Source organism: Bombus terrestris, chromosome 18 (genome assembly GCF_910591885.1).
Source record: "Bombus terrestris chromosome 18, iyBomTerr1.2, whole genome shotgun sequence".
In the NCBI taxonomy this organism is placed as follows: Eukaryota; Metazoa; Arthropoda; class Insecta; order Hymenoptera; family Apidae; genus Bombus; species Bombus terrestris.
Genome location: NC_063286.1, coordinates 2,216,146 through 2,240,768, shown reverse-complemented (window position 1 = coordinate 2,240,768; position 24,623 = coordinate 2,216,146). Strand labels below are relative to the sequence as shown.

The 24,623-nt window shown below is 44.3% G+C and overlaps 1 protein-coding gene across 1 annotated transcript in view; it reads right to left on the bottom strand.

Moving 5' to 3' along the window:
• The window catches only part of LOC105666679 (homeobox protein abdominal-B), a 79,841-nt gene extending 74,163 nt beyond the window's left edge, over window positions 1-5,678 (bottom strand). Inside the window, exon 1 of the mRNA XM_020867566.2 lies at window positions 5,492-5,678. Coding sequence (XP_020723225.2) covers window positions 5,492-5,608 — 117 coding nt within the window. The 5' untranslated portion in view covers window positions 5,609-5,678. The remainder of the gene's footprint in view (window positions 1-5,491) is intronic.
• Window positions 5,679-24,623: the final 18,945 nt, after the last annotated feature.

Here is a 24,623-nt window from a genome sequence, read left to right as displayed (position 1 = left end):
ACCTTCGATCATTAATCGGTCGAGGAAAGCGACAATCTCTTTTAAACAGCGTATTTTCTCGTCGTATCGCGTTCTATTTTTGATGTTAAATCGACTGCACTAGGAAGAACACATTGTCTCGGACACATTCATCGGTTTTATTATTCGCGCCATCGCTGATGTCGGCGTTGCTGTTTTTCCTTTTTTTTTTTTTTTCTTTCTTTCTCAACGTTCGAACGAACGGAACGCTCTCACGCAGAGTTCGAGCTCGCGAGGGGGTTTGACACTTGAAATAAAATACGAGCCAGTTCTGTCTCATGTCACGGGCCGCGCCTACATATCCAGTAGAGTTGGATGCGAAATACAAAGGAGTCATATACACGTATCGTTCGTACACACGGAAATTTCTTTGTAAATATATCCGACGCTATTTTGACCTAAGAATCCATAAGGATAAAGATTTAAATCTTCTACGGTCGTGACTACAATACCGAAAATAGTTCGTTAATAGGATTACCGATGTTTTCGATTCTCGATCGTGTTATAAATCGTCCTAATGATTACATCGAAAATAAAAGTTCGTATGTTATCATAGCATGTTTAAAAAAAAATATTAGACATTGCGACACGCCGTCGATCGTTAAAACTGTCGTGAAAAAGCTCCGATCTATCGGAGAAAAACATTGGAGTGGTCGAAAAAGACAGCGAATACCGCGACGTTGGTCGTGGAGAGGACAGAGTGCTGATACGGAGAAGAGAAAAAGGGAGATTCGAGGAAAAAGAGGGGGAAGCGACGATACGGGAAAGCAAGCTGCGGAGGTTACCTCGTGCTGGGTACCGAATCGATCTCTCGGAGCCAGCCAAAGCCCCGGGTACAACTCGCATCCCCTCTTATTCCTCTTCGTTGCTCATCTTGCACGCAGACGTGCAGGATACGCGAGACACGCGTGCACAACCTCTTCTCTACGCTATAATTTACAAGTAGTCGATCGTTGCGCTTCCTCAAACGGGCATTACACGGCACTAAAGTTCGAAATTCGCGATGTTTGCGTATCGACTTTAGTCGCGTCTCGGGAAAACGTTCGCTGGAAGAAGACGGTAGAATCGCGCCAATCTTTCTTACGATTATTGTGTCTTATCCGGTTAATGGAAGCTTTAACAACTCCAAAGACGATTAGGATCGCAGACGTACCTGAAATTAATTGATAAACAAATAAGAGGGGTGCGTAGTTGGTTCGGAAGTTCTTCGACGAACGCGCAAAGTCGCCATGGTTTTTGCAGAAAACCAGAGTCTGCACAGAGTCGACAAGATTTCAGCCGGACGAAAGAAAGAAGATCACTCGCGGCGTGGATACGCTCTATGCGGAAATGCTCGGGTTATTCGCGAATTAGGTAGATCGCTTGGCATTGCGTAGGTACGAGCGGTCAAGCATGAAACGTTAAGATACAAACAGCGAGAGTTGTTATATTTATCGTGATACTCAACCCCTCTTTACGATCTATTAAGCACCGCGTCAAACGTTACGTGTCGGGTCTACGACAGCGGATCTTTTCTGGAGGTATTGCATTCAAACGCGCGATTATGGTCGCGCCGTGCCCCAAACTCTTTCTAGTTCTCCGTGCCGGACCGTAGCCGCTTTCATCTTTCAGAGCGATCACTTAGTGGATCTCGGCAAATATTCTTTATCGATAGTAACGTGTAAGTATCTAATAGGTTGTCGAATATTTATTCCGCTGTAAATAAGGAGAGTCATTCGCCGTATTAACTTGAATTTTACGTACACTCGATTTTTCACGACAGGTACGTTAAATGGGAGAAACAAAAAATGAATGGTAATTTCAATTATTTACGATAGATTCGTGCGAAAGAGTGGGCGATTGAGACGTCAAAAGGAATCGATTCGCGACAATTCAGCGATCGCGGACTGCATAAAAACGAGACATGAAATATAAATGGGTTGATTTAAAGCGGTAGATTATCACTTGGCGAGCGTAACTTATCGCGTCTAACCGAAGGAACATTAACCGTACCGGCGGAGATAGCGACGAAGCCCGCGAGCGAACGCGCTTATGCGCCTATTTCTATTTAACTTCTTAATTAACATAAGCGCGCAACTTCATTATTGCCGTCACACGCGAGCCTATTCACGTTGAATGGAAAACGCGAAGCCTTTGTAGCGCCTGCGTCTCCTGCACCTGCTGTTCGAAGTCGTCGCTCACCTGACGCCTAGTGCCTGGCATAATGAGCACGTGCCGTTTCTTTGCTCTCTTCCGATGTATTCTTGCGTTTCCAGGCACTTTTCAACGTTACATACGTTGCTCGAAATACGTGAACGATCTCGAACGGCTTTATCATTAGCATTATGTCGAGTCAAGTACTTTGGAATGCAATAGCAAATCCTCGGTGTCTCTGTAACTCTTGACGCGTGACTCACTTTTCCGAGACATTTATTATCACGAGTAGACGCGTCTTTGTCGTTTCAAAGATCTTTTTATAAGCCTGCAATGTTATTATTCGGATTATTGGTCCGACTGCTCAAGAAATAAATTATTTAGCTACACTTATACGGTTACTTGCTACAAGTATGAAGATATGTACGCATTTATAGGAAATTTGAAAGTAAAATAGACAAAGTAACTCGTTGTAACGCTTAATACGCGAAAGAAATCTCTGCTTAGGATCCATCGCTTCAATTTTATTCGCGGTAATGTAAATTTATATAAAGATACGCGATCTACCTATCGCGAAAAATTCCACGAATAATCATAAATTTTAAGCAAAGAAATGTCATACTTTATGGAACTGATTGGTATAGATTCTGAACGGTTCGCGTTGCTTCGAGGTTTCTCCGTGAAACTATCCTCGATACATTCGATAAAACGTTCTTGAACAGTGGCCAAACCGAATGGATTGTCTGCTACCTAGGAAAGGATTGCGGTTGAACTGTTGCCGGAAACGGTCACGGATTTCGAGAGAAACCGAGATTCGAGGCGAAAGAATAAAGAACGACCTTGTAGAAATTTAGACAAGCCTTCGTCGTGCGAGTGCTTCCGCCTTTGTGGAAAAAAAAAAAGGAAGAAAAAAAGACTGCGGCCCGAAATGCTACAGTTTTCACGACGGAAAGTGAAATCCGGCCACGTCGATTCTCGGTGAAACGTCCCACAGTTTTAGGAAAAACGTGCGAATGATCGTGCACCGTACCCACAGCGAAAATACGAATTTTTCAAAACTTTTATTCAGCTCGGAGCTTCGTAAAACCTTTTCCGCTGATTTATAAAATGTTCGCGAAGGGACAATGGGTATCATTGAACGCGCATTGTTTTTACGACATGTTATTGCACGATTTGCTTCGATAGCGGCCGGTCGTTTCGTGCGTACGTAATCTGGTCGATTAAACGGTCGTGACTGCGGCGGAACAGGTGCTAGAAGCAAAGTTATTGTCACTGTAAAAGATAACGATGCTCATGTATCATTCGCCGAACTTCAACGCGCGTACTTTTGCTTTCTTGCCGCGGCACTGTCGTCCGATGCAGCGGGTGAAAGAACGTTGTCAAATACCATTGTGCACAGTGTTAAGTTTTATCACACCTGTTGTGTGATGTATCCGCATATAGAACATCACGTGACCCAACATTATTAACGTCGTAAAAAATAAGCGAATGTTGAACGTTCGGATTCTTTAAGAAAACTTGCGATACCTTGTAAAAATTAAATACGCTACTTGTCGATCGATATCAAGCGCGATGCTTCGACAGGCGTTTAAAGATATTCGATCGACTATTACAGATTTCTGCGATCCAGTAGAAATTGGATACTACCGTAGATAAATATAGAAACTTGAATTCAACGTTGAACTCGAGATATTTCGATCGCGTCGGTGTGGTAGAAACTGAATTATTTAACACCTATAATTCCATAACAGTTTGCAAGCACATTCGCAGAGCGAACAACGTTTAGTAGACTCGCTTTACGCGGGAAACTCTCGAGTTATTGATACATGTAGTTAAATCGAGTTACGATATTTGCCCCTTAACCTGAGCTTACGTAGCGTTCGATGGCACAAGACGACGCTGAATATCGTTGAAATGTGACGAATCTGGAATATTTGCTCATTTTGCAAGCATCTTAAACTTTACGATCCATCCGTCCTCTTACGCGCGGCATTAATCTCTGTTAGATGTATCGTATATTTGCATAATCTGTTATAATAGCATCACGATCGATCAAACGTAATTGCGACTACGAATGAACGTTCGGTAGAGTATCTATCGACGTTGAAAGGTGTTGATCTCTTCGATCAGTGTATACTAAATATTTATAAGAAACAACGAAGTAAAATCGTTCGAAAGCAACGTGGCTCTTCTAAAAACTTTATTTCAAAATACCCGGCGACTGGTTGTAAAAAAATTATTAAGTAGTCTTTGCTAAGGACACCGTACACGCGTTTAATGCGTACGAATTTGACGGCAGATAAATTTCCCTTTACTGTGACATAAATTTCGGTCGAATGAGAAGAAACACACTCGCGTCCGCGTCCTCGGAGCTTGCACCGGTTGAGAAACAAAAATAACGAATCGAAGAGTTGCAGGCGCGGGATTGAAATCTACCAGCTCAAACGATTACGTATTTCTTTGCGTCAAAACGATTCCAGGCGAGCACATTCGAGCAGTAACCTCTCCTCCAGCAACTACCATAAGTAATGGACGCCGACGCGACGGTCAAGTACAGTTACGTCTAAAAAATTCAGCGCAGACGATCGTATCGTGGCGACGTCTTCTCTCCTGTATAGTCATTATCGTTAATCACGAACCGAACTGTTGTTGTATGCGTCTATGTCATCGAGCACTGCTTACTCGCGTTATTCGCTAATTTACAGTGTTATCACAGTATGGAACGATGTTTTAAACCTTTATTTGAGAAGATCTAAGGCTTAAAATTCTCGAAATAAATATTGATAAGAGCTCTGTTTGTATAAATTTGTCGATGGACAGTTAACGTACGTAATAAAAGTCTATTCGGATTTATCTCTGCCATCTATTACTTTTCTTTTACTCTGCAACAAGCAGAATATTATTTTCATTCATTCGATAGCCAAAATTCCCTTTTACCGCGTGGATACATACGAGCGGAAAATGTTCGAGACCCGATATTAGCCAAATAAGAAACGAAACTCGAAACACTCACCGTTTGAACAGCAGAAAGCGTCGATCGCCGGATTTCGCCGCAGCAACTCGGGGAACGAACGATCCTCTTGAACAACGCGACACAACGACACGAGAACCGCTGGCAAATAACTAGCGAAGTTTATGACGTTACCGAGGATAGACGGCGATAGGTTCGGAACAAGCGATCGGACATAAGTAAAAGTGTCTTCGCTTCTCGAATCGAGCGAAAATGGTGTACGGGCATCCCAGCCGCGGTTCCGGGTTTCCGTGGATCCTGCGTCGGCGTCGTTGCACCCTTGCGCGGCTGTCACGGCGCAAATTCATCCCATTCCCCTTTCTCACCCACCTCGTCCCGATGGACGTCCGCCCTGATCCTCCTCTGTCGCCCCTCTCGCGATACCATCTTGCCTCTATTTCCACCACCGTCGCTCCATCGTGATCCTGTGTGCGTTGCGTGCGTCATACAGGACCGCTTCGAATCAACCCTCCGATATCACGATGCCTCTTTCTCTCTTTTCTTCTCTTTCGATTAAACAGACGCCTCTGAAACATTCGAATCGTTGTTTCAACCGTATATCGTTTATAATTTCTAAGAGAAGAGAGTATGTATCGGAAGTATATTTGGATGTTCGAAGAATTTCTTCACATTTGCTCGTATCGATCGTTTCGGGGGAAAATCAGGATTCTTGCAAACGGAAGGCACGAGCATAGGTATCGATAGACACGTTTCGAGCGTACAAAAGAAGGTACGTAGGGTATAAAAGTGGCGCGCAATTTTCTCGTAACTAAATGAAAATAAATTCACGACCGACTAATGGTATTCCCTTCGACAGGCTTCGGCCGAGCCTTCGTGGGGTTTTATGAACGTAAATTACAGAGCTCGATGGCCGCCTCCTGCCAACGCTGACACTCTTGGTGTTCCAGGGCCTTGGCAACTTTTTCAATTTCACGGTCACCGACCCCCTTTTCCAACGCCTCGCGAGCGCGTATTTCATCGAGTCCTGCTGCAAAAATATTTATCGTCCGCGTTGCGATACAGTATTCCCGTCGTAAATACGAGGATTTCATTTTCTTGCTACTTTTACAAGATATCTTTCCGCTCGTTCCTAGGTCCAAGTATTCCTGGTCCATGGAACGACGATGGAAAAGAAAGCAAAATTCGACTTCGCCACCGCGGAAATTCCACGCGTCGAGTCTGGTCGTTCAAAGTAAAAACTTTACCGCGCTACGAACCGAAGAAGCATAAAAGAGTTATCTCGTTCGCGACTGACATCGTATCCTTGCTTTTACTATTTCCTAGCGGGTTCACATAGCCATCGTATTTGCGATCTGGATTGTTCTTTTTCTCTTCGTTTTCTCCCCGTCCATTTCCTCGTCCCACCCTATCGTTCCTATCGCCGAACGCGATGAGAATTCAAGCAATTTCCGTATCGAACCTCGTCCCACGGTTCAACCCCGTATACTGCCGCCGTTTAATTAACAGACCATGGAAACGAGATAGCGAAATAACGACGAAGGCAAAGGTCACGTGGCTGAGATACCGACACCCCGTTCGCGTCCATTTGCCCGCGAAGAATTAAACGTCGAATAAACGAACGAGAGGCAACGACTTTCGCCGAATTCTCCGTTGAAAATATCCGTCGAACGATGTTTCCGATACAGAGCTTAAATCGAATTCAACCCTCGTTCGAAGATCAAACCATTTAGAGTTGGAACGCGGAGAAGGCAACAGAAGGAGCGTTACTCTAAACGAATTTTTTTTTTCTCCCGCTCTCGAACACGAAACGGCGGCGTTTAATGGGTTAATGAGCGACGATAATTCCGGCCCCGCGGACTAGCCGCCATAAATCGGCGTGTAAACCTTTTTATCGTCCTCGTTGGTACAAACTCGAATATCATTCGCACCCAATATAAAGAGGAGCGTCCGAGCGAGCGTATAAACGAAAATTTCACCTGCGATATTCGCCTTATATTCTCCTGTATGTACGGTGCTGCTTCCACCGATTTCAATTTATTAATATTGCACCGATCGATATCGGGACTCGTGAAGCTCGCTATAAATTTCCGCTGGATAGAGGCGAGGCTCGCGAATCGTTCAGGGTGAACCTTCAACGGGCGTTGCAGTTCCACGAGGTCGTTGTGGTCGTAGGCGAAGGTTGGCTGAAGTTGGGTCGATTTTGCGTTCGCTTCCCTGCTCTCTCTCTGTTTCTCTTCCTCCCTCATTCCTCTCTCTCTCTCTCTCTCTCTCTTTCTCTCTCTCTCTTGGTGTCTCTGTTTAACGCCAGCATGGCCGGAGACGACAGGGAAACCAGCCAGGGGGAGGAGAGCTAAGGGTGAGAGTCCGTAAGGCTGTATCGCAGGCCAGAAACACGGAGAACCAACGGAGGAACAGCCAATGATGGCGGAGAGCGTGGCAAGGCAGGACAAGGGAACGGGGGGATTTATGCCGCTGTGCCTGTCGTCGGAGGCTGGATTGAGAGCCGCGAAGCATAAATAACGACACGTCAACCCCTACCAGGGGGATACTCGATCGTGAGTATGGCAGAGCTACCCAGCATGCTTGAATTTACCAACGTGGGCGAGACAATGGACAGATCGCAGCGATTCTCTCTCGTAATGAATATATAATTAAACGTTGTACGCGAGGACTACGGTGGTTATAACTCACGTTTTCTATCTTTTTCAGGATAGCAGTTTTTCAAATTCGCACATTGTTTTTTTCAGCCATCTAAAATTTTTTTAATATGGCTCGTTGTAATATTAAAATATTAGAAATAGAACTTATCGGGTAATTTTAAAAGATCTTGCCTCTTTGGACCAACAGTTGTTTTCATTTTCGATCGTTTCGTATTTAAAATCCTCCCGTTTAATCGTAAAGCGACATTACATCGGAGGATCAATACACAAATGTACCGTGATCTTCGTATTTCTTGGACGAGTTTATGATAGGTGAATGTGATATTTAGAGAAAATGATTAATCTCTCAGCGTGGTAAATATTATTGAAAGAAATAACGTTTATGAAAGATCGTGAGAGGTAATACCGAGAAGCGATATCGCTAGATGTTATAGCAAAAACTGTGGAATTGATTTCTTCGTGATCGTAATCAAAGGAACTATGGTAATTCGTATGATAATAACGTATGGTTTATCACGAGCGCGGGACTATATTCCACGATTATCTACTCGCGGCCGAGCCGTCCTCGCGGTATACCTTTTTCATAGCTTGTTTAAGATCTCATAAACTACCGCTTACTGAAACTCTAAGTGCTTCCAGCCGAACCGGCAGCTGATATCGGTATGCGACGCTCGGGAAACTGGAAAAATAACCAAACTCGCTGCATAATCCTGACCTGCGAGGTCTTCGTTATATAAACAGATCGCTGTAAATGTACGGTACCTAATAATTCAAGCGACACTTAGACTTCATTTCGCTCGATATTAAATTCCAAATGTTCCCGATTAAACGTTATTTTCAAGTCGCGGAACAATTTTTCGAGCGAAACAGCGAACAATGCGCTTTTGTCGCCTGAGTGGGTTAAGCCACAACATAAAATTCATACTGGAACTTTGCGTAAAATAATCATATTTCTCGTACGCTATAAGCCGCTATCAGTCTGCAATATAATAAGGGAAAAATAAGAAAATAGCGTGCGTTACACAGCCAGCAAGAAAAAACGTCGGAAACGAGAAAGCGACTGAAATAACTTTATCTTACCGTACGCGAAGACAAAAGGAAAGTAGCGAAGGTTCTGAAGGACCTCCAATTAACGCGCGACGTCGAAAAACACACGGTCGTTACGGCGAATCCGAGCTCGGTAATCAATATAATCCTTTATGTGGACGTTGTAGAATTACGTTTATCGTTCCGTGGGACGTCCTATGCAGTACGGTGTTCTTTTAACAGCACCGCTGTATTTCTTCTTATCCCCCTTAGTTTCTCGTTGGCGTCGCTTTCAGAATCATTTTCGTTCCTCCTCACGAACAACGTGGATCCAGTCCGCCCTCGGATAGCCTCGTGTCAGCCAGCCTTAATTCATGGCCATCTTAGTTATCTCCACGAGTTGGCAGTATCTCCTTATTCCCCCGACGCGTCGGTAGAAAACGAACGCGACAAAAATCGAGGAAGACACGGTTCGACTCGACCCGTCCCATAAAGTAACATTAATTGAAAATCTCGTATACTCGCCTCCGCTGTGCGCCAACGCGAGGACAAAGAACTCGTCGAATACCGTGCTACGTTTACACGTACCAGATGAAACTGTTAACGATTCTACCGAGCCTAGCGAAACGTCGAACATGCAGGATAACGACACTAAGATCTTTTCTCTCGACGATTCTTTCTATCGAATAACGCAGTTCCGTTTCCTTCGATCTTCCTTGCACTTTCGCTGGACCTTATAGGTCAGAAGAATATAATCGATCCTTGATTTCTCCAAAACGTCCACAACTTTGCTTATCCATCGCAGGAACATCGCATAGTCGATCGGTACAGCTTCTGAGTTGGCTCGTATATGTATCGAGCGTATCAGCTTAAAGTTCTACGCGTTTTCCAGTGTACGCGTAGATAAGTTAATCTTCGCGTCGGTTTAGGATACAACCTGATAACCCAAAGAAAGCTACCAAACTTCCTCTAAGCACTGGCGGTACCACATAGGTACCCTCAAGACGTGCATCACGATCCTCCTCTAATCTCGGTGATAAAAAACGCAATAATCCGCGCAAGTAGAGTAATCCCGGATCCACCCCCCGAGGTTTGCCGCTGAATAAGGGAAAAGAGAGGAGAGAGGAGAAAAAGGACGGATAAGAAAAATCTCTCATGAATAAGGGATGAGACAAAATCCCGTAGTAGTCGTGTCAAACGGAGGAGTTTGAATGACGAACGTAGCCGGACGAAGCGGAGGCTTGGTTTTGGTACGCGCTGCCCAGCTTACGGCGCCATTAAAATAAAATAAAGCCTTCCTCTGCCTTCCAACTCGCACCCGCCGCTGCTTCTTCTCCACCCCGTCTCTCCCTTTCACCCCATCCCACATCCGTTCCTTTTTTTTCTCTTTTTTTTTCTCTTCTTATTCTCTATTTTGCCGTCCGTTCGGCGATTCTGTCTTCTCCTCGCCACGTCGCCGCAGCAGCTCACGTTTCCTAACCTCTCCTTTCCGCTCTCTGAACCTCCTCTTTCCGACTTCCTCCTACCATCAGCGTTTTCAGAATGTTGCCAGCGTAGATAGCCAGGGCGTAAACGTAAAATCATTGCTGAGTATACGAGCAGAAGAGCCGTCTACGCGTTTCTCTCGAGAAGGAGCCACGTCGTTCGTACAGATCACGACGCTTATAATAACGCTTAACCACCGACATTGAATAGCCGCAAGTTGCAACTTCTCCTCTTTGTGTTCCTTCCACCCTTTGTACTTCTTTTCACCAGGAGTATCTTCTTCGGTTCCTCTCGGTTTCATAGTTCCCCTGCCGACATTGTCCTCCGTTTTTTATTTCTGCTTTCGCCGATATTATTCCTTTTTCGAATTGCTCGATACGTTTCTCTCGGTAACAGGCTACGGATATTTACGTCCATTTCCGACGACCGCCCTTTGACCGATGTCCCATTCTCCGAACACTTTGTCTCTTTATCTATTTTCGTAACTTTGCTTGGTGACAAATTCGCCAAGCAGCGGCGAACGTTTTGCATAATGTAGAATTATCGAGTCGCCGTGTCCGCGGCCGGTCCGAACGCTGTGGAATAATTAGGTAAAATATTTACTCTTCGGCGTGTACTTGAGAAAAAGGTTGTAAAATTCGCGCCAAGTACGCCGAAATACGTTACATTCGATCTGAATGAAATACTTGGAAACGTATCGAGTATTTTAATCGTCCGCGAAGGTATGTACTATATTATCAAACGGATTTCGAAATCTGTTCGTCATACGAGAGAAAAAGGAAGAGAGAACACCGAACCGAGAGAACCGTCAGCGAATTCCATAGCGAAGTAGCTTTCATCTTATCACGAAAACAGGAGGAACGAAGCGAAAGATAAGGCGAAAACGACGTTCCACGCTCGAGGACCTACTTCGTACGGAACGAACGAAATGATTCTATTAGCGATACCATTAACGAGTCGGGTTTATTATGCTTGACGCTTGGTTTTATAGTTATAACTCCGGCCACGTTCTTTTTCGTCCCCCTTCCGACGATAGGGGATGACTGACGCCAATTAGGCCCGCTAGATGTATCCAGCGATATCCATTTTCCGATCCGAGAGAAAGATCGTTTATCCACGCTCTAGCTTGCGTTTTTCTCCGTTCGGAACATCTTCTACCGAGATTTTCACTATAAAACCACAGTTACGTAGCGTATGACGAGGAACAGTGAAATTGATTCGTTTACCTTTAAACAAAAACGATCTCCCAAGTGAAAGACGAATTGGCAAGATTTCTTGAAAAAGAGCCGAAGAAAGATAACAAAATTACATCGAAACGTTTTCCGAAACGATCGGTACAGAATTTCCTGGCGGAACGTTAGAACTTTTAAAACGTTCCGGAAAAGATATCGTCGTGCATTGCTGAGAGACGGGTACGGTTTCAGTTAGGACTGGATTGTTACGTCAAATAAGAGATGGAAGATTTGTCTTAACAATCCCACGCAGGGGTGGGATTTGTATTCTTAAGGGCGGTAACGACCGGGGGAATAAAATAGGGCGAGACGAGTAATGTCCGGGCCTGGAAGACGAAAAGCTAGCTCCACGAACCGAGGGAACACTCCGGATATTAGAAACGCACACGCAAAACCGGGACCACATGCGACCTATAAGGGTTGCTTCGTAACTTCTATTTCCTCTCGTAAATCTTGCCTCTTGGCTACGCGATATTTCCCGTTTGTACCAACATTGCGCGTATTAAGTCTGGTAGAAAGATCGCGCCAGATTTCGCAGGGACCCGCTACATCTCTTTTATATTCCGTTCGTGTTTGATCAGATCTTTGCGAAATAAGATTTAACGTCGTCTGTTCTCCGTACTAAAATATGTTTCCTATTATCTGGAGAGAAAATTTCTCGTTTGGAAGAAAGGCTCGTGTCGGAAATTGCTACACCGCGGAATAAAAATACTACGAAAGTTTAATTAATTAAAAATTACAGATTCTAAAATGCAAATCGTTACGTTTTACTTCGTATTCAGAATTTCTCAACAATGGTGAAACTAATCTCGAAGAGCAAAGATAACGCGCTGTCTTAAAGGGTAACTTTACACGTTGCTTTACAACGCGATTATCCTTGTCGCTTTCAGATGAAACGAAATAACCGAAACACCCGCAGCGTTATCAGTTTATAAGGTAATGTAATTCAACCATCGTGCAACGATAGTTTCGAGAATTTCGAGAAAGCATCGGGGAAACGCGACGCGTTGACGCGTTAAAAATCGCGGTGAAGAGCCGCGAATGGGCACGTTAAACGACGTTAGATCGCGACGAATTGTCACATCAAATCAGGCGTAACGATATATTTTTTTATTCCGCAGAAACGCAACTTTCCGATATGGAACAGCCCTTTTAGAGTGCTATAGCAGGGCCACGTAGCGAACGGCCTCGACTGTTAAAACGGAGATTGCTAAGGGAGAATCGTGGACAACACTCGAGGAAATGTCGCCGCAATTCAACCCCTTGAATACCTCGTCGTTGGTACTTACGTCTCGTCGTTGCATCCCTTCGTGTCGAACACGAAGATCGCAAAATCGAGGAAACGACAGCCATGATCGCTCGTCCGCATTCCAGAATATTTTACCATCACCATAACGTTCGCCTTACCCCGGGAATCGTTCGACCGTTTGCAGCGATCGATTTTATCGTTCTATCGAAGAAGAGAGATATCGAATGCTTCCTTTGATTGGAATAAACGATGTCCAAACTATGCGACCATTTTTGAGGAAAGAGAATCTTAGTCGATTTCGCGCATTCGAAAATAATATTACAGTCTCTGGCAATCGACATGGAACGACATACAGAAATTTTACCCTTCTATTCTAATCACCCATAGACGCTATGGTTATCCAAATTAACTACTGAATAGGCGAGCGTAATACGTAACCGATCATACAAGCATAGCAATTATACGACCAGATCGTGTCAAAGAATAACTCTGTACATACTTCTATCCTCGTTCCTCAATTTTATTAAAGAAATAAAGAATATCAAACGTTTCGATCTGCTCTGATTCGATAAGCAAGGATCGCGATAAACCGTGTTCGTTCGAGAAACCGGACGCCACGGATGCTATATCGTCGAATCGCGAATCAACGCGCCAAGCTTTTTAATTTACAACGAAACCACGAGTAGCGACTAACAAACCTCGACATTTTGTTCCAACGTCCATCGAACAAACGAAAGGAAACGTCCGGTGCATCCTTAGATTCTGATTGACGAACGCAGCGAACAGCCCTTTAAATCACCAACATAATGACAATCCGAGTATTGTTTCACGGAAGTCGATCCAACCGAAGCGTGCTCGTTCAACTGGTCGTTTGATGGGCAATAGACACTCGGTGACCGTTCGACCGGTCATCCAGCGCCGGACGACCGCCTCTCTTTCTCCCTCTCTTCCTGTTAAACGATTATTTTTGTTGTCGTCGTAAATCCTTTTAAACGCGCCACTCTTCTCGATCTTCCACGTATGTCCACACCTAGCTACGTCTCCCCCGACGACTATCGCCTCTCGTTGATGTCTCACTTAGTCCTTCCTAGCCATCGTTTCAGCGACGACGGCGACGAAGACGACGTTCGACGCGACGACGATGTCTTTCCACACGACCGATTCGAGTTTCGCCGGTTTCCGTGTTAACCGCGAACGTTTTACCTGTTCTCGTTTCGCTTCTCTGCGCTGCGTGGAAACGACTGGCTACCCTTCTTCGTTCGGCGAAATAATCGACCGGCCGTCGAACCACCGATGCCCGATTTCACCTCGTTTTCTCTCGAGTTTCTACCCTTTTTTTTTCTTCCTACATTTCCTGCACCTTTGTCGTCCTTACGTTCTATATTCAAGTTGAATGCATCCACGCGTGTTCGAACCGACTCACTCGGTAAGCTAATTTTCGATCGAATCGCACTTTGCCATTAATGAGAAATCCTTAGGAAAGAATCAGTCGATATCGATACGAGTGATTTCTCGTTTCGATTTTGTAAAGATTTCTTTTTAATGTCAAGCTTTCTCCTAAGTTGAAATTAAAGGTAAAGAGGTGGACACGAATAGCAGATGAAACCTCGTCGATATATTAATCCACGATAATTGAGTCGAATTTTTAAAAGACTTTGAATCTTTCAAACGTTACGAAAGAAAAGAATGCTGTACGTGTCGATATCATTAGCACACTAATGAGAAGTACAAATGAATTAAACAAGATCTTTAATTGCTCGGCCGCGTTAGGAGCATCCATATGAATCCCTATTTAACTCTCGGAATGAAATACGTTCTTATTACTAGCAGCGTATTTCCACGTGCAAGTTTTTGCCCAACCGTTCGAAATAGGAAGATTTTATAGACGATCCCCAATCGTTTTATCGAGTTTAACATACCGAGAAAAATTTGCCAGAAGCGTATCTCATAAGAGTCATGGGAATTCGTAGTTGCAAGAAGAAGTTCTATTAAGAAACGATCACAACTTTCGAATTTTAAGTACCACTGTACGTCAGTCCTCGTTTTCTTCTTCTAAAATGTTTGCGCGGAGGCAAGGGATGGGATTTTTGAGGTTAACCCGGAAATATTTCGAAGCATCCGTCAGCCCGAAGACCATTCGGCAGTAAAATAGGTAGTCGAAAGGTTCCCGATGACCTTAATTAGTTTATTGCTGGGGATTACGTTCTGGTCGGTCGGTGAAAAGCCTTCCTTTTTTTCCCTCCTTTCCAGCATCAAAGGCTGCAGCATTTCCTCGTACCCTTTTTGTCGGTTGTTTGGGATTTTCTCGGTGGTCGAGACAGTTTCACTCGCATTCAAACGCGGTGAAATAAAAGGCTCGACAACAGCGTCTCCGCGTTGAAAGACTCGTTGAAAGAATCTCACGCAACGTCCCTTTACATTCTGAGAAACCGATTTTTATAAGATCGATCTAAAAAGACATCGTCGCGATACGAATATCAACGCTAACGCGAAAAGTTCCTTCCTTTTAATTTCTTTCCATCTTCGCGCCTTGTAATCGTCGGTATCTTTGGTATATGGAATCATTTTGATTATCGATCAATTATTATTATTATTTCCTTTGCTCGAAATTCAACTAACCCTACCTTTCATCCGTTTCTTCTTCGATCTCTTCACTACAGTATGACATCTGTTGCGTGCAAGTGCAACAGTAAAGAGTGCCTAATCGCTCGAAATTCGTTAGAAAACTGAAACAATTTCACTCGTACAGGAATATCTTTCTAATCGGACATTCTGTTTCCTAATGCTCGCACCATGAAAAAGAAGGAGAACGTCTCGGGTGTTGGAGCATTCGAGGCAGCCCGTATCTCCGTGACGTATTCGATCATAAAAATGTATAGTAAATATTTCAAAGTAAATCGTCCGTGAGAAAAGGAATTACCAAAGCCATATGTGTCTTCCTGCCGCCACTTTTGAAGTTTGAAAAAAAGCAATGGAAAGAAGAGAGGAAACAGAACGCTGGAACGTCGTCGACAAAGTAGCTTCTACGGGTAAAATAGTTCGCCACTCCCACGGGATAAGAGGGCCAAGGGGCAATGGAAAAGTCGAAATCCCACCCACTCTACTCGGTCTCGGTCGCCATTACAAATTATTCGAAACCAGTTCTCATCGAGGACCACGAATCGCTTTTGCCGGGTGTGTCGCTTTAATGCTCGTTTCACTCGAACGGAGAGCGCGGTGTTCCTAGACGGAATAAGATCGTTAAAGCTCCTTATCTACGGTTGAGAGATTCCATTGAAAGACGACCCACTCGACGAGAGACGGGGCTGCGTAATTGAATCTTTGCTTCGACTTTCTGGCTCCTCCGTTTCCTTTCAAAATTGTGCAGAGGAAAAGCAACAGTCCGCTCTTATGAGACGAGAAGAGCTACGATTTTTAATCGCGGAAGACAATCGACGAGTTTTAAAGTCTCTGCGACTCGAAATATCCTTCGACGCTCGTTCTGGTCGATCGAGTCGCCCGAATTCGAAGCTAACTCGGAGAATCGGTGGAAAAGTTAAGAACGTTCCGGAGAAAATGAAGGAGCATCGGAGAAAAGAAAACGGTAAACGGGGCGGATGAAAAAGGCGCGCGCGAAGAAGTAGGATGGACGAGACGTTAAAAAGCCGGTTGAAAAAAGGAATCTTAAAAAAAGAGGAGGCGAAAGAGCAGCGAGCAGTAAAACGATGAGCGACTGGCCGTCAAGGAGATCCCGCGAGTAGATAATTGTGTAAGTGGATCCCGTTGCCCGTGTTCCTGTGGCGAGGCAGCTCGAGGGCGGCTCTGACAATCGGCCGAGGGATTACTCCCCGTGGAAGATCGGACGAAACGCGAAAACTGTCGAGGGATCGTCGCCGATCGTTCGTCCAAGGTACCCGTGGAGTTGACGAACAAATCTCCGCGAAATGATCCGCCATAAATTATAGCCAGATCCTCCGCCACGTCCGATAAATTTTTCCTCCAAAAAGAATCTGCATATGAACTAACGCGACAGAAACCAGGAATATCTGTTCTTTATTCGATCGTTAAACATTTTTTCACTCTGTCGTCCGGTAATTTCAATTTAAGCGCGGTCGTATCTATTAAGAAAAGAATCATTTTCATTAAAAAAAAGTCTCACTACGTAAAACTCAAGCTGGGACTAATTAGAACTAATTAGATGTCTGGAAACGCGTAAACGTCTTTGATTAACGGTATAAAGAACGCGACAACGAGACAGGGATACCATTTCCGACCGCGCGATCGATGGTCCTGATCGTCGAATCCAGGATGCCCGATACACGCTGCAAGTCCTCGAGGATCGTCGACGCGTACGTCGCTGCATCGTGCATATAGTATACGAGCAACACGATACAGCGGTAGCATTTATGGGCATCGCCAGCGTGAATATTTATGCGGGGACCATTATCGTCTACATAATAGCGGGTATGGCGAATACGGATAAGCGAGGCTCTCGAACCTGACGCACGATCATTCTCGTGCTCTCGAGCTCTCTCGCGTCTTGAAACGAGACGAAGGCAGCAGGGCCGTAGCGAGAACGATTCCACGATGAATATACATCGATACATTTACTTTACTTCGATCTATATATACGCTGACGCTATAAATTGAAAAAAAAACTCTGTTCCAAGACGCGTTTCCTTAATTCTATCCTTTCGTTGTCTCCATCGTCGATTCCATTTGACATTCCGTATTCTTCCGTTTTATTATGCTTGTTGGAAATTTAAAAATTCCCTGATTCTCGAGAACTTGATAGCTTTATGGACCGGTAATAGTCCATTAATGCCATCGATAATTCGTTTTAACGTTTATGTCTTTTCTCCTAGCACGATCACTGTAAATTTCAAAATCTCCTGATTCTCGAAAACTAGGTGCTTCTCCGTATGCCGATGTAGTCCCCCAAACGGACGTCGTTCCCTGTTCAGCTTCGAAAAAGAAAAAGAAAAAGCATCGTCCTCGGCCAAGACCACGGCGAGCTAGAACCATAAATAATTTCTCTCGTATCGAAAATCATATTTCACTGGTTTCCATGGTAGAAGCTGCGTCGCCATTTTCTCGAAAACTGGCTCCAACTCCGGTTCTCCATATCGTCCGCGGTTAAAATGGAACGGACTGGTATCGGCGAGTGCTTTGAAAATTTAATCCCTTCTACGGTCCTGAAAACGCCCATAGTGGCGGCTGGTTGGAGAACTCCGGTGCACCGCGGTTGGTATCTGTCCCGAGGAGATACGAAACGCCCATGGTGTTTCACGGTGAGCGGCGTAAGGCCAAGATCCTAAATCACATTTGACTTTGGTAATAGGATTGCTTGGAAAGCCTAAACCCTCGAGGAATGAAATCCGTCTGATAGTAAATCTACCTCTTCCTAAATCCCCACCCTCGCCCATCACGCTTTTTCTTCTGCGGATTGAGCGCGGTTCAACGTTTCACCCGCGCATTCCACGAGCGTGGAATGTCGGTGTTTCACGGCCAACACCGTCCTGTGTCCCTCTTACCTCCGAGATGAAAGACATTTTTCGGCTGCCTGAACTCCTCGCTCGGTTCTCCCTCGCCGGTCTCGCGTTACATTTTTTCTAAATATTTAGAACAAATACGCGGCTAAGGATTTTGAAGGAAAAACACCTCGCCCGTTGATTCTTCCCCTTCGCGAGTCCCTCGCGCTCTTCGGAACACTTAGACGTTCCGTTATCGTGTTCCGCGTATCGTCTTCGTTGTTTCGGAGCATCGAATGCGCGAAATAAAATGTTTTCGGTTGAAAAGACACAAAGAGAGCAGCGAGATCTTTGAGTCGGAGGATCCTTTTTTTTCGAACTCGTAAAATCCTTGTATACCGGCAGGAAGTGAAAACAGGACGGAATGTAGGCCAGCAGGTCAGTTTTTTCTCGACGAAACAACAAACGATACCGAGCAACATGTTTCCCGGGTGAAGTAAAATCGGAGAACGGCGAGAAGAGATCGTCGGAAGGAAAAGCCGGGGAAAATCTAAAGCGAACGAAAAAACTAACGCGATCCAGCGTGAAAGAAAACGTCTCCGTCACTCCGAAACCCTTCCTAAGAAAGCTAATACACGCTTCGTCGTATATTTGGAACATCCGTCCTGTCCTTCGCCGGTCCGACGATCGTTTTTAATGCACAGCGATTGAATTAACGCGATATCTTCTCCGCGCGACGAAGAGAATAAGACGCAGCAGCGAGTGAACAAAAGGCATGGTGGCTTATCGCGACACGGTGACACGGACAAACAAAATGCAAAGAAAACGGAACAAAGAAGACGTTCGCCTCGTGTGTCGGACGTATTCGTTCGCGAGACCTATAACGTCTCGTTTCACGTGTTAATAAATAGCCGGGTTATTACCGGCAAGCTAATTCCTCAGTCACTCTCTTCATTTAACGAAGCCAATTATGAGAGGCATAAATGTAAGCACTTGATAGTTGTATACACAAGCGCCACGCGCGTGCAAAATCCCGCTGTTAGACAAGAGAAGCGTCGTTCCGATTCGCTTCCGTCGCGACGTCTCCTTTCCGTATCTACGTAAGCGATCAGATAACTTTCGCTGTCACGCGGGTTCGTTGGCAGGCCGAGGAAATTTGGGTAAATTCGAATATCACCGTATCGCTGTTTTGCATGTTGACTCGAAAATCTTGCGGTCCTCGAGTAACTCGAGAAGGTCGATGAAGATATCTCGTAAAAGTTGGTAAAAGCTTGGTAAAAAGGAAGCGGAAAGGAAAATGCGGGAGTAGCTTGCGTGGAATATCGAAAACGTGAAATTCGCAGAGGAAACTTACGAAAAGCCGCAACTCGGATTCTTGTCGGTCGAAGCGACGGGGAAGAAGATCGACGCCATGGCGAGCGGAACGTCACGGCGAAATTAAAATGATGGAATACCGTTTGCGTATCGTTCATTCGGCGCTGCGAAGCGAGACTGAAGCATCGCGAGCGGTTCGCGGTTAAACAAGTGCTCCGCTTAATTGCCATCGTGATACTTTTATTGTACGTTAATTCCGTGATTGTCGTTACGAAATCAATTTGCCACGATACTTGAGGCCTCGTAAAGTTATTTAACGTGTATTATAAAAACAGCGTGCTTGCGTGGTCCCCCTATTGCGACGCGGCAGTTTTCTTCGTCGATTCCCGACACGGCCACGAGGCATCGTAAAATTCCGCACGTATCGACTCGTTTCGTTGCTCTCTTCCGCGGCTCTAACTGTATTTCGCTGGATTTACGGGCTCGCGTAATTCCGATAACCGCGCCACGCGTTTTCGTCGCGGAACGGACTTTGTCTCTCGCAGTTGCGATATTTACAAAGAGAGAATACTTGTTCCTCGATTCGAAGCATCGAAAAATGTACCTCGATCGAACAGGCTGTTGCGATACGGAGGTAGGTTCGCCGTCGAGCAGTTCGAGTAAACCGACGAAAATCAACTCGAGATCGAACTGAAAGAAATGGTCGTTGTAACACGCTTTCGATTCGTAGTCGAGCGACGATCGTATAAATAGACTTTTACGCTTTGGAATACGAGACCCGTATCTTCCTTTCTCTTCTGGCCAATAGATAGTTATAATTTAAATATCGGCGTTGCTTCGTCTCGTTACTTCGATTCGTTAAAACGCCCCGAAGATTATAAATCTTAGTACCGTGACTGTAAAATTCGCGACGGACAATACGGAAACAGAAAGGAGAGATAATAGACGAGTAACGCGCGAAAGGAAAAAGGTTAGCAAGAAAGTACCTCGATAATTCATCGCGAGCAACTAGCGTATACTCGACACGAAGCGTCCGTTGCTTGAGACATCACCGCACCCAACACGAAGCAGCGTCGATTTGCCTTTTTTCAAAGGTTACGCGACGGAACTGTGAGACGCAATGCAGTTACACGTATTGCCCGCGAGGAACTGATCATTTGCAACGGCTTCGAATCGTTCGTGGTCCGAGGGCCGTCGCCGGTTATTTGTTCGACGAATTAACACGGCTCGCAAACAAATACGCGGTGCAGCTTTAAAAGCTCCGTCGTTCGTACCTTTCGGTCAACCTTCGCTGCTAGCCTTGTTGCCTTTTTTCCATACGCGCCGTCTCCAAGTAGAAACGACGCTCGTGAAATTCGTCGAACGAGGAAAAGCAAACATTACGACTACTCCGTCACTCGGAATGCGACGTTGCGTGGAACATCGATACCTCGCACTATGCGATATCTTCTAACCTGTATGTATCGAAAAAACGACTATTTTTATTTGAAATCTAACGTGGATTAATTGGTTACGTCGAATATCGTTAACTCTATCAGCGCTAAAACTCTACGAATAATAAAAGAAACGCGCGCATATTTATTAATTCAAAATTTTTCAGATAATACCGTTTATAGGATGAAAATGAATGTGTCTGACTTACGTCCATCGACCCTCGATCGTTTGAAATCGTTGTAAATACGTGTACACGATCTATCCAACGAGACGAGACAGTAAACGTAGATAAAATTTGATTGCCGTGGCTGCAATCGAGTTTTGTTTGCGTTTACTGCCTCGTCTCGTTGGGCAGACTATTCGTATCTTCGAAAGATTCTAAAGCATTCTACAACAGGTTACTATTGCCTTTTTTAAACGTTGGTAACGTAGGTATCGCGCGTCCTACGCGTCTGCCCTCTTACAACGATTCTCCCAAACTTCTTTTTCGCGTAGCGAACGGTCGATAATATAAATTTCTAACCTTTCGCAAACTACATACGTATTTTCTACATTATGGTACATATTTTAACCCATTGGGCAATTAAAATGTGTAAATACATAGAGTATAGTTATAGACCTAGCGTGCATATTTATGCTACGTGAATTAAAATACAGTCAATGAAGAAAATTAGAGATTTTTTCATCTACTTCGGAATATCCTTACACGTTATACGCTATGTAACGTTATACGTTGTTAGATATCAGATAGCTTTTTAAATCATCGAGTTAAATTTTAATAAATAAATTACAAGAAAGATTTCTCGACAACAAAGTTACATCGAGTATCGAGCTCTTGGAACGCGCTGTATGGACTCCTCCGAAAAAAGCCGTAACGTTCTCTAAGGGTTGCCGGTTATTACCATTCGTAAAATGTTACGAACGGAAAATATCAAGTCCACTCGAATATGTCAGTACGCGCAAGCTTTCTGGCTTCTTCTCAGCTCGTCCAGAAAACATGTAGTTTTCTTAACTCTGTCTTCGTTGCAATAATTTACATATGTTGCAATTTAGATGCAAGATACGCTCAGATCCATTGTTCTCGTTTTCTGAAAAGATAAAATTCATAAAATTGATCTTGCTAGAACAGAGCTAGAGCTGCTAAAACCGATAGCGCGAAATTTGAGAAATTCGATAAAATGCCGCGACACGAATAAAACATTTCCTTATTTGCAAGATATCCTTGTTCCTTTCGCCGCGCAACCATGTTCCGTGCAGAGGCCTCGCGCGAATAATACGAGGAAAATTTATAAATATCGATAATAGCCCCTCGACCAACAAAATGCGAGAAACCGCGATCACGATGTAAACTAATCTCCAATGGTGTTACGTTTACGATCTTCTCGCGGGTTTCGTCGAATACGCTGGGATCCCGCTAGATTTACGAAGCGATGATTGATGACCGTCCGGACGACCATACTCTTAGACGAGCGAAAGTAATTGCCTTGGCAACGTCTCTAAACTCGATTACCATAGTCGCGAGCCGTTAAAGTGTGAAAAAAATACAATGACAAGAGTTGCTCCGCGCGCTTTAAATCTGCAACGAATATATTTGTACACGGTTATATAGATACTACGGAAAAATTAGTATTATCCTATCCTTGAAATATAGCTTGTTTTCGCAGAATAATTTCGTGTATCTTCGCGTTATCTCAAATTTATTCAAAAGACGAAGAAAGAAAAATACACGAAGCTAATGAATAAAAATAAGGAATAGAAGTCACGTGCTCCAATAAAACGTTTTGCACACGAGACATTGGAAGACGGTTATCGCGGAGGAAATACGATCGTGAAATACCGTGGCTTATAAACTTACTTCGAGAACGTCCAATTGCGATTCCAATGGACGTTTCGAAAAAAAGGCGAATGTTGCTGTTATCGGTCCTCCGGATGGATCGGTCGAACCAACCGACGATTCGGCAGCTGTTACCACATCGGTAGCGTACAGAGACGACGGTTGCCACCCTGACGCTTTTAGGGGAGACATATTGGCGGACGTTACTGCTCGAGAAGAAACGCGTTCTGCGATCGTTTCCAAGGAAACAGAAGATATTAGCGTTATAAACTACACGCTCCCGTCCAACGTCTTCTCCTTGATCCTCGCAAAGTCCTTGCCCTCGCGTTTTCCTCGATTTTCATTCTAACTGTACGTTACAGCGTGTCATTTGGACAAGTACCAGTTGGTTAAACAAGTTGACCGAGTTCGACGCGTATACTCGTCGAGCGTTACGAATTTTTGTATCAAACATTTTTTATCTCGTTGATAACGGTCGCCTGTTGCAGCGTATACGCTATACTTGTTTATCGTTCTTGTCAACCATAATTCAACTTTGAAAACTCACGCGTTTTTCCTCTCTATCCTTTCGACTTTCCTTTGTCATGTACGTTAAAAGCGACTTGGCTTTCAGTAACACGATCCTAATGCAATTTTTACTTGAAATTTCAATCACGCCCTCAGGTAGAACATCTTTCGATAAAAATTCTCAAACTCCACACGATTGTCCAATTTTCTTTACCATTAGAAGAATTATAAATTTCTTCGACGTTTTTCGGACATTCTTACAGGCCTCGACTGCGTTCAGTTCCAGCTGCACCTCTTCTTTCAATCGGAAGTTCTCAGAGTAACCGTCATATAGGTGCAATAAAAACATAACTCCGACGGTCCATTCATCTAAATCCTTTGGTGGAAGGAATTCCACGTCGCGATACTCTACCTGTACCTCAAACAGTGCATTATATTTGAAAATTTTAGCTTCGGCTTCGTCTCAGCCCCGTTTTATTATCTTTTTTATCTTTTTCTCGGGGTTCGTTTTCGTCTTCGATTCTCCTCGGTACCAGTTTGCTTCGATTCTGCGGTTGGGTTGGACGCGTGTTGTGTAACCTTTGCTACGCCCAAAACACCAAATGCACTCGCAATTCTTTCTTTGTTTTTTACTATTTATCGCGTGTGATTAGTGAAATCTTATTCGCGACGATCTTTTTCGATGTAAACGGTGCCGTTTGTTCACCGGGTCAGGGAAATAAATGAATCGACGAAAGTTTGTTGGAGCAACCGAGTGAGAAACAATCGCATACGTTCTACGACACAAGGCCAACGCGTTTAAAACGTTCTTAAAACATAAGTTAAATATTGAACGCGCTTTTACGCTTTTTGGAGCGAGTTAAACATTTTTATATTGCTTGAACCGGAATAGGAAATGCAACGTGACAAGATACCTTTCTTCTTACTTTTAATTACATTTATCCGAAAATTCCTTGGAGAACGAGTCTCGTAAGTAGATACATCGCCATTTCCAAGCAGCCTGGAATTATCGAATTTTCCATAGGGCTTTTCCGCCTCTCACGCCCCTGGACCAACATGGCTGCTCGTGTATCCATGGTAACACCCTTTAGCCTTTGATATAATCCTCGTGAAACGCTCACACTGGGAATAGAAGGGGCGGTACGAAAAGAGGGTGAAACTATCGCGAAGGGTGTGCTCGAGATAACGTGGCCGACTGACGTAACGCAAAATGCTTTCTCCTCGGCGTCAACCATTAAAAGCCCGATCGCGTGTATTTATTAATTTATTTGCAATTCAATGAGATGAGTAATCGAAGAAATGATATTGAA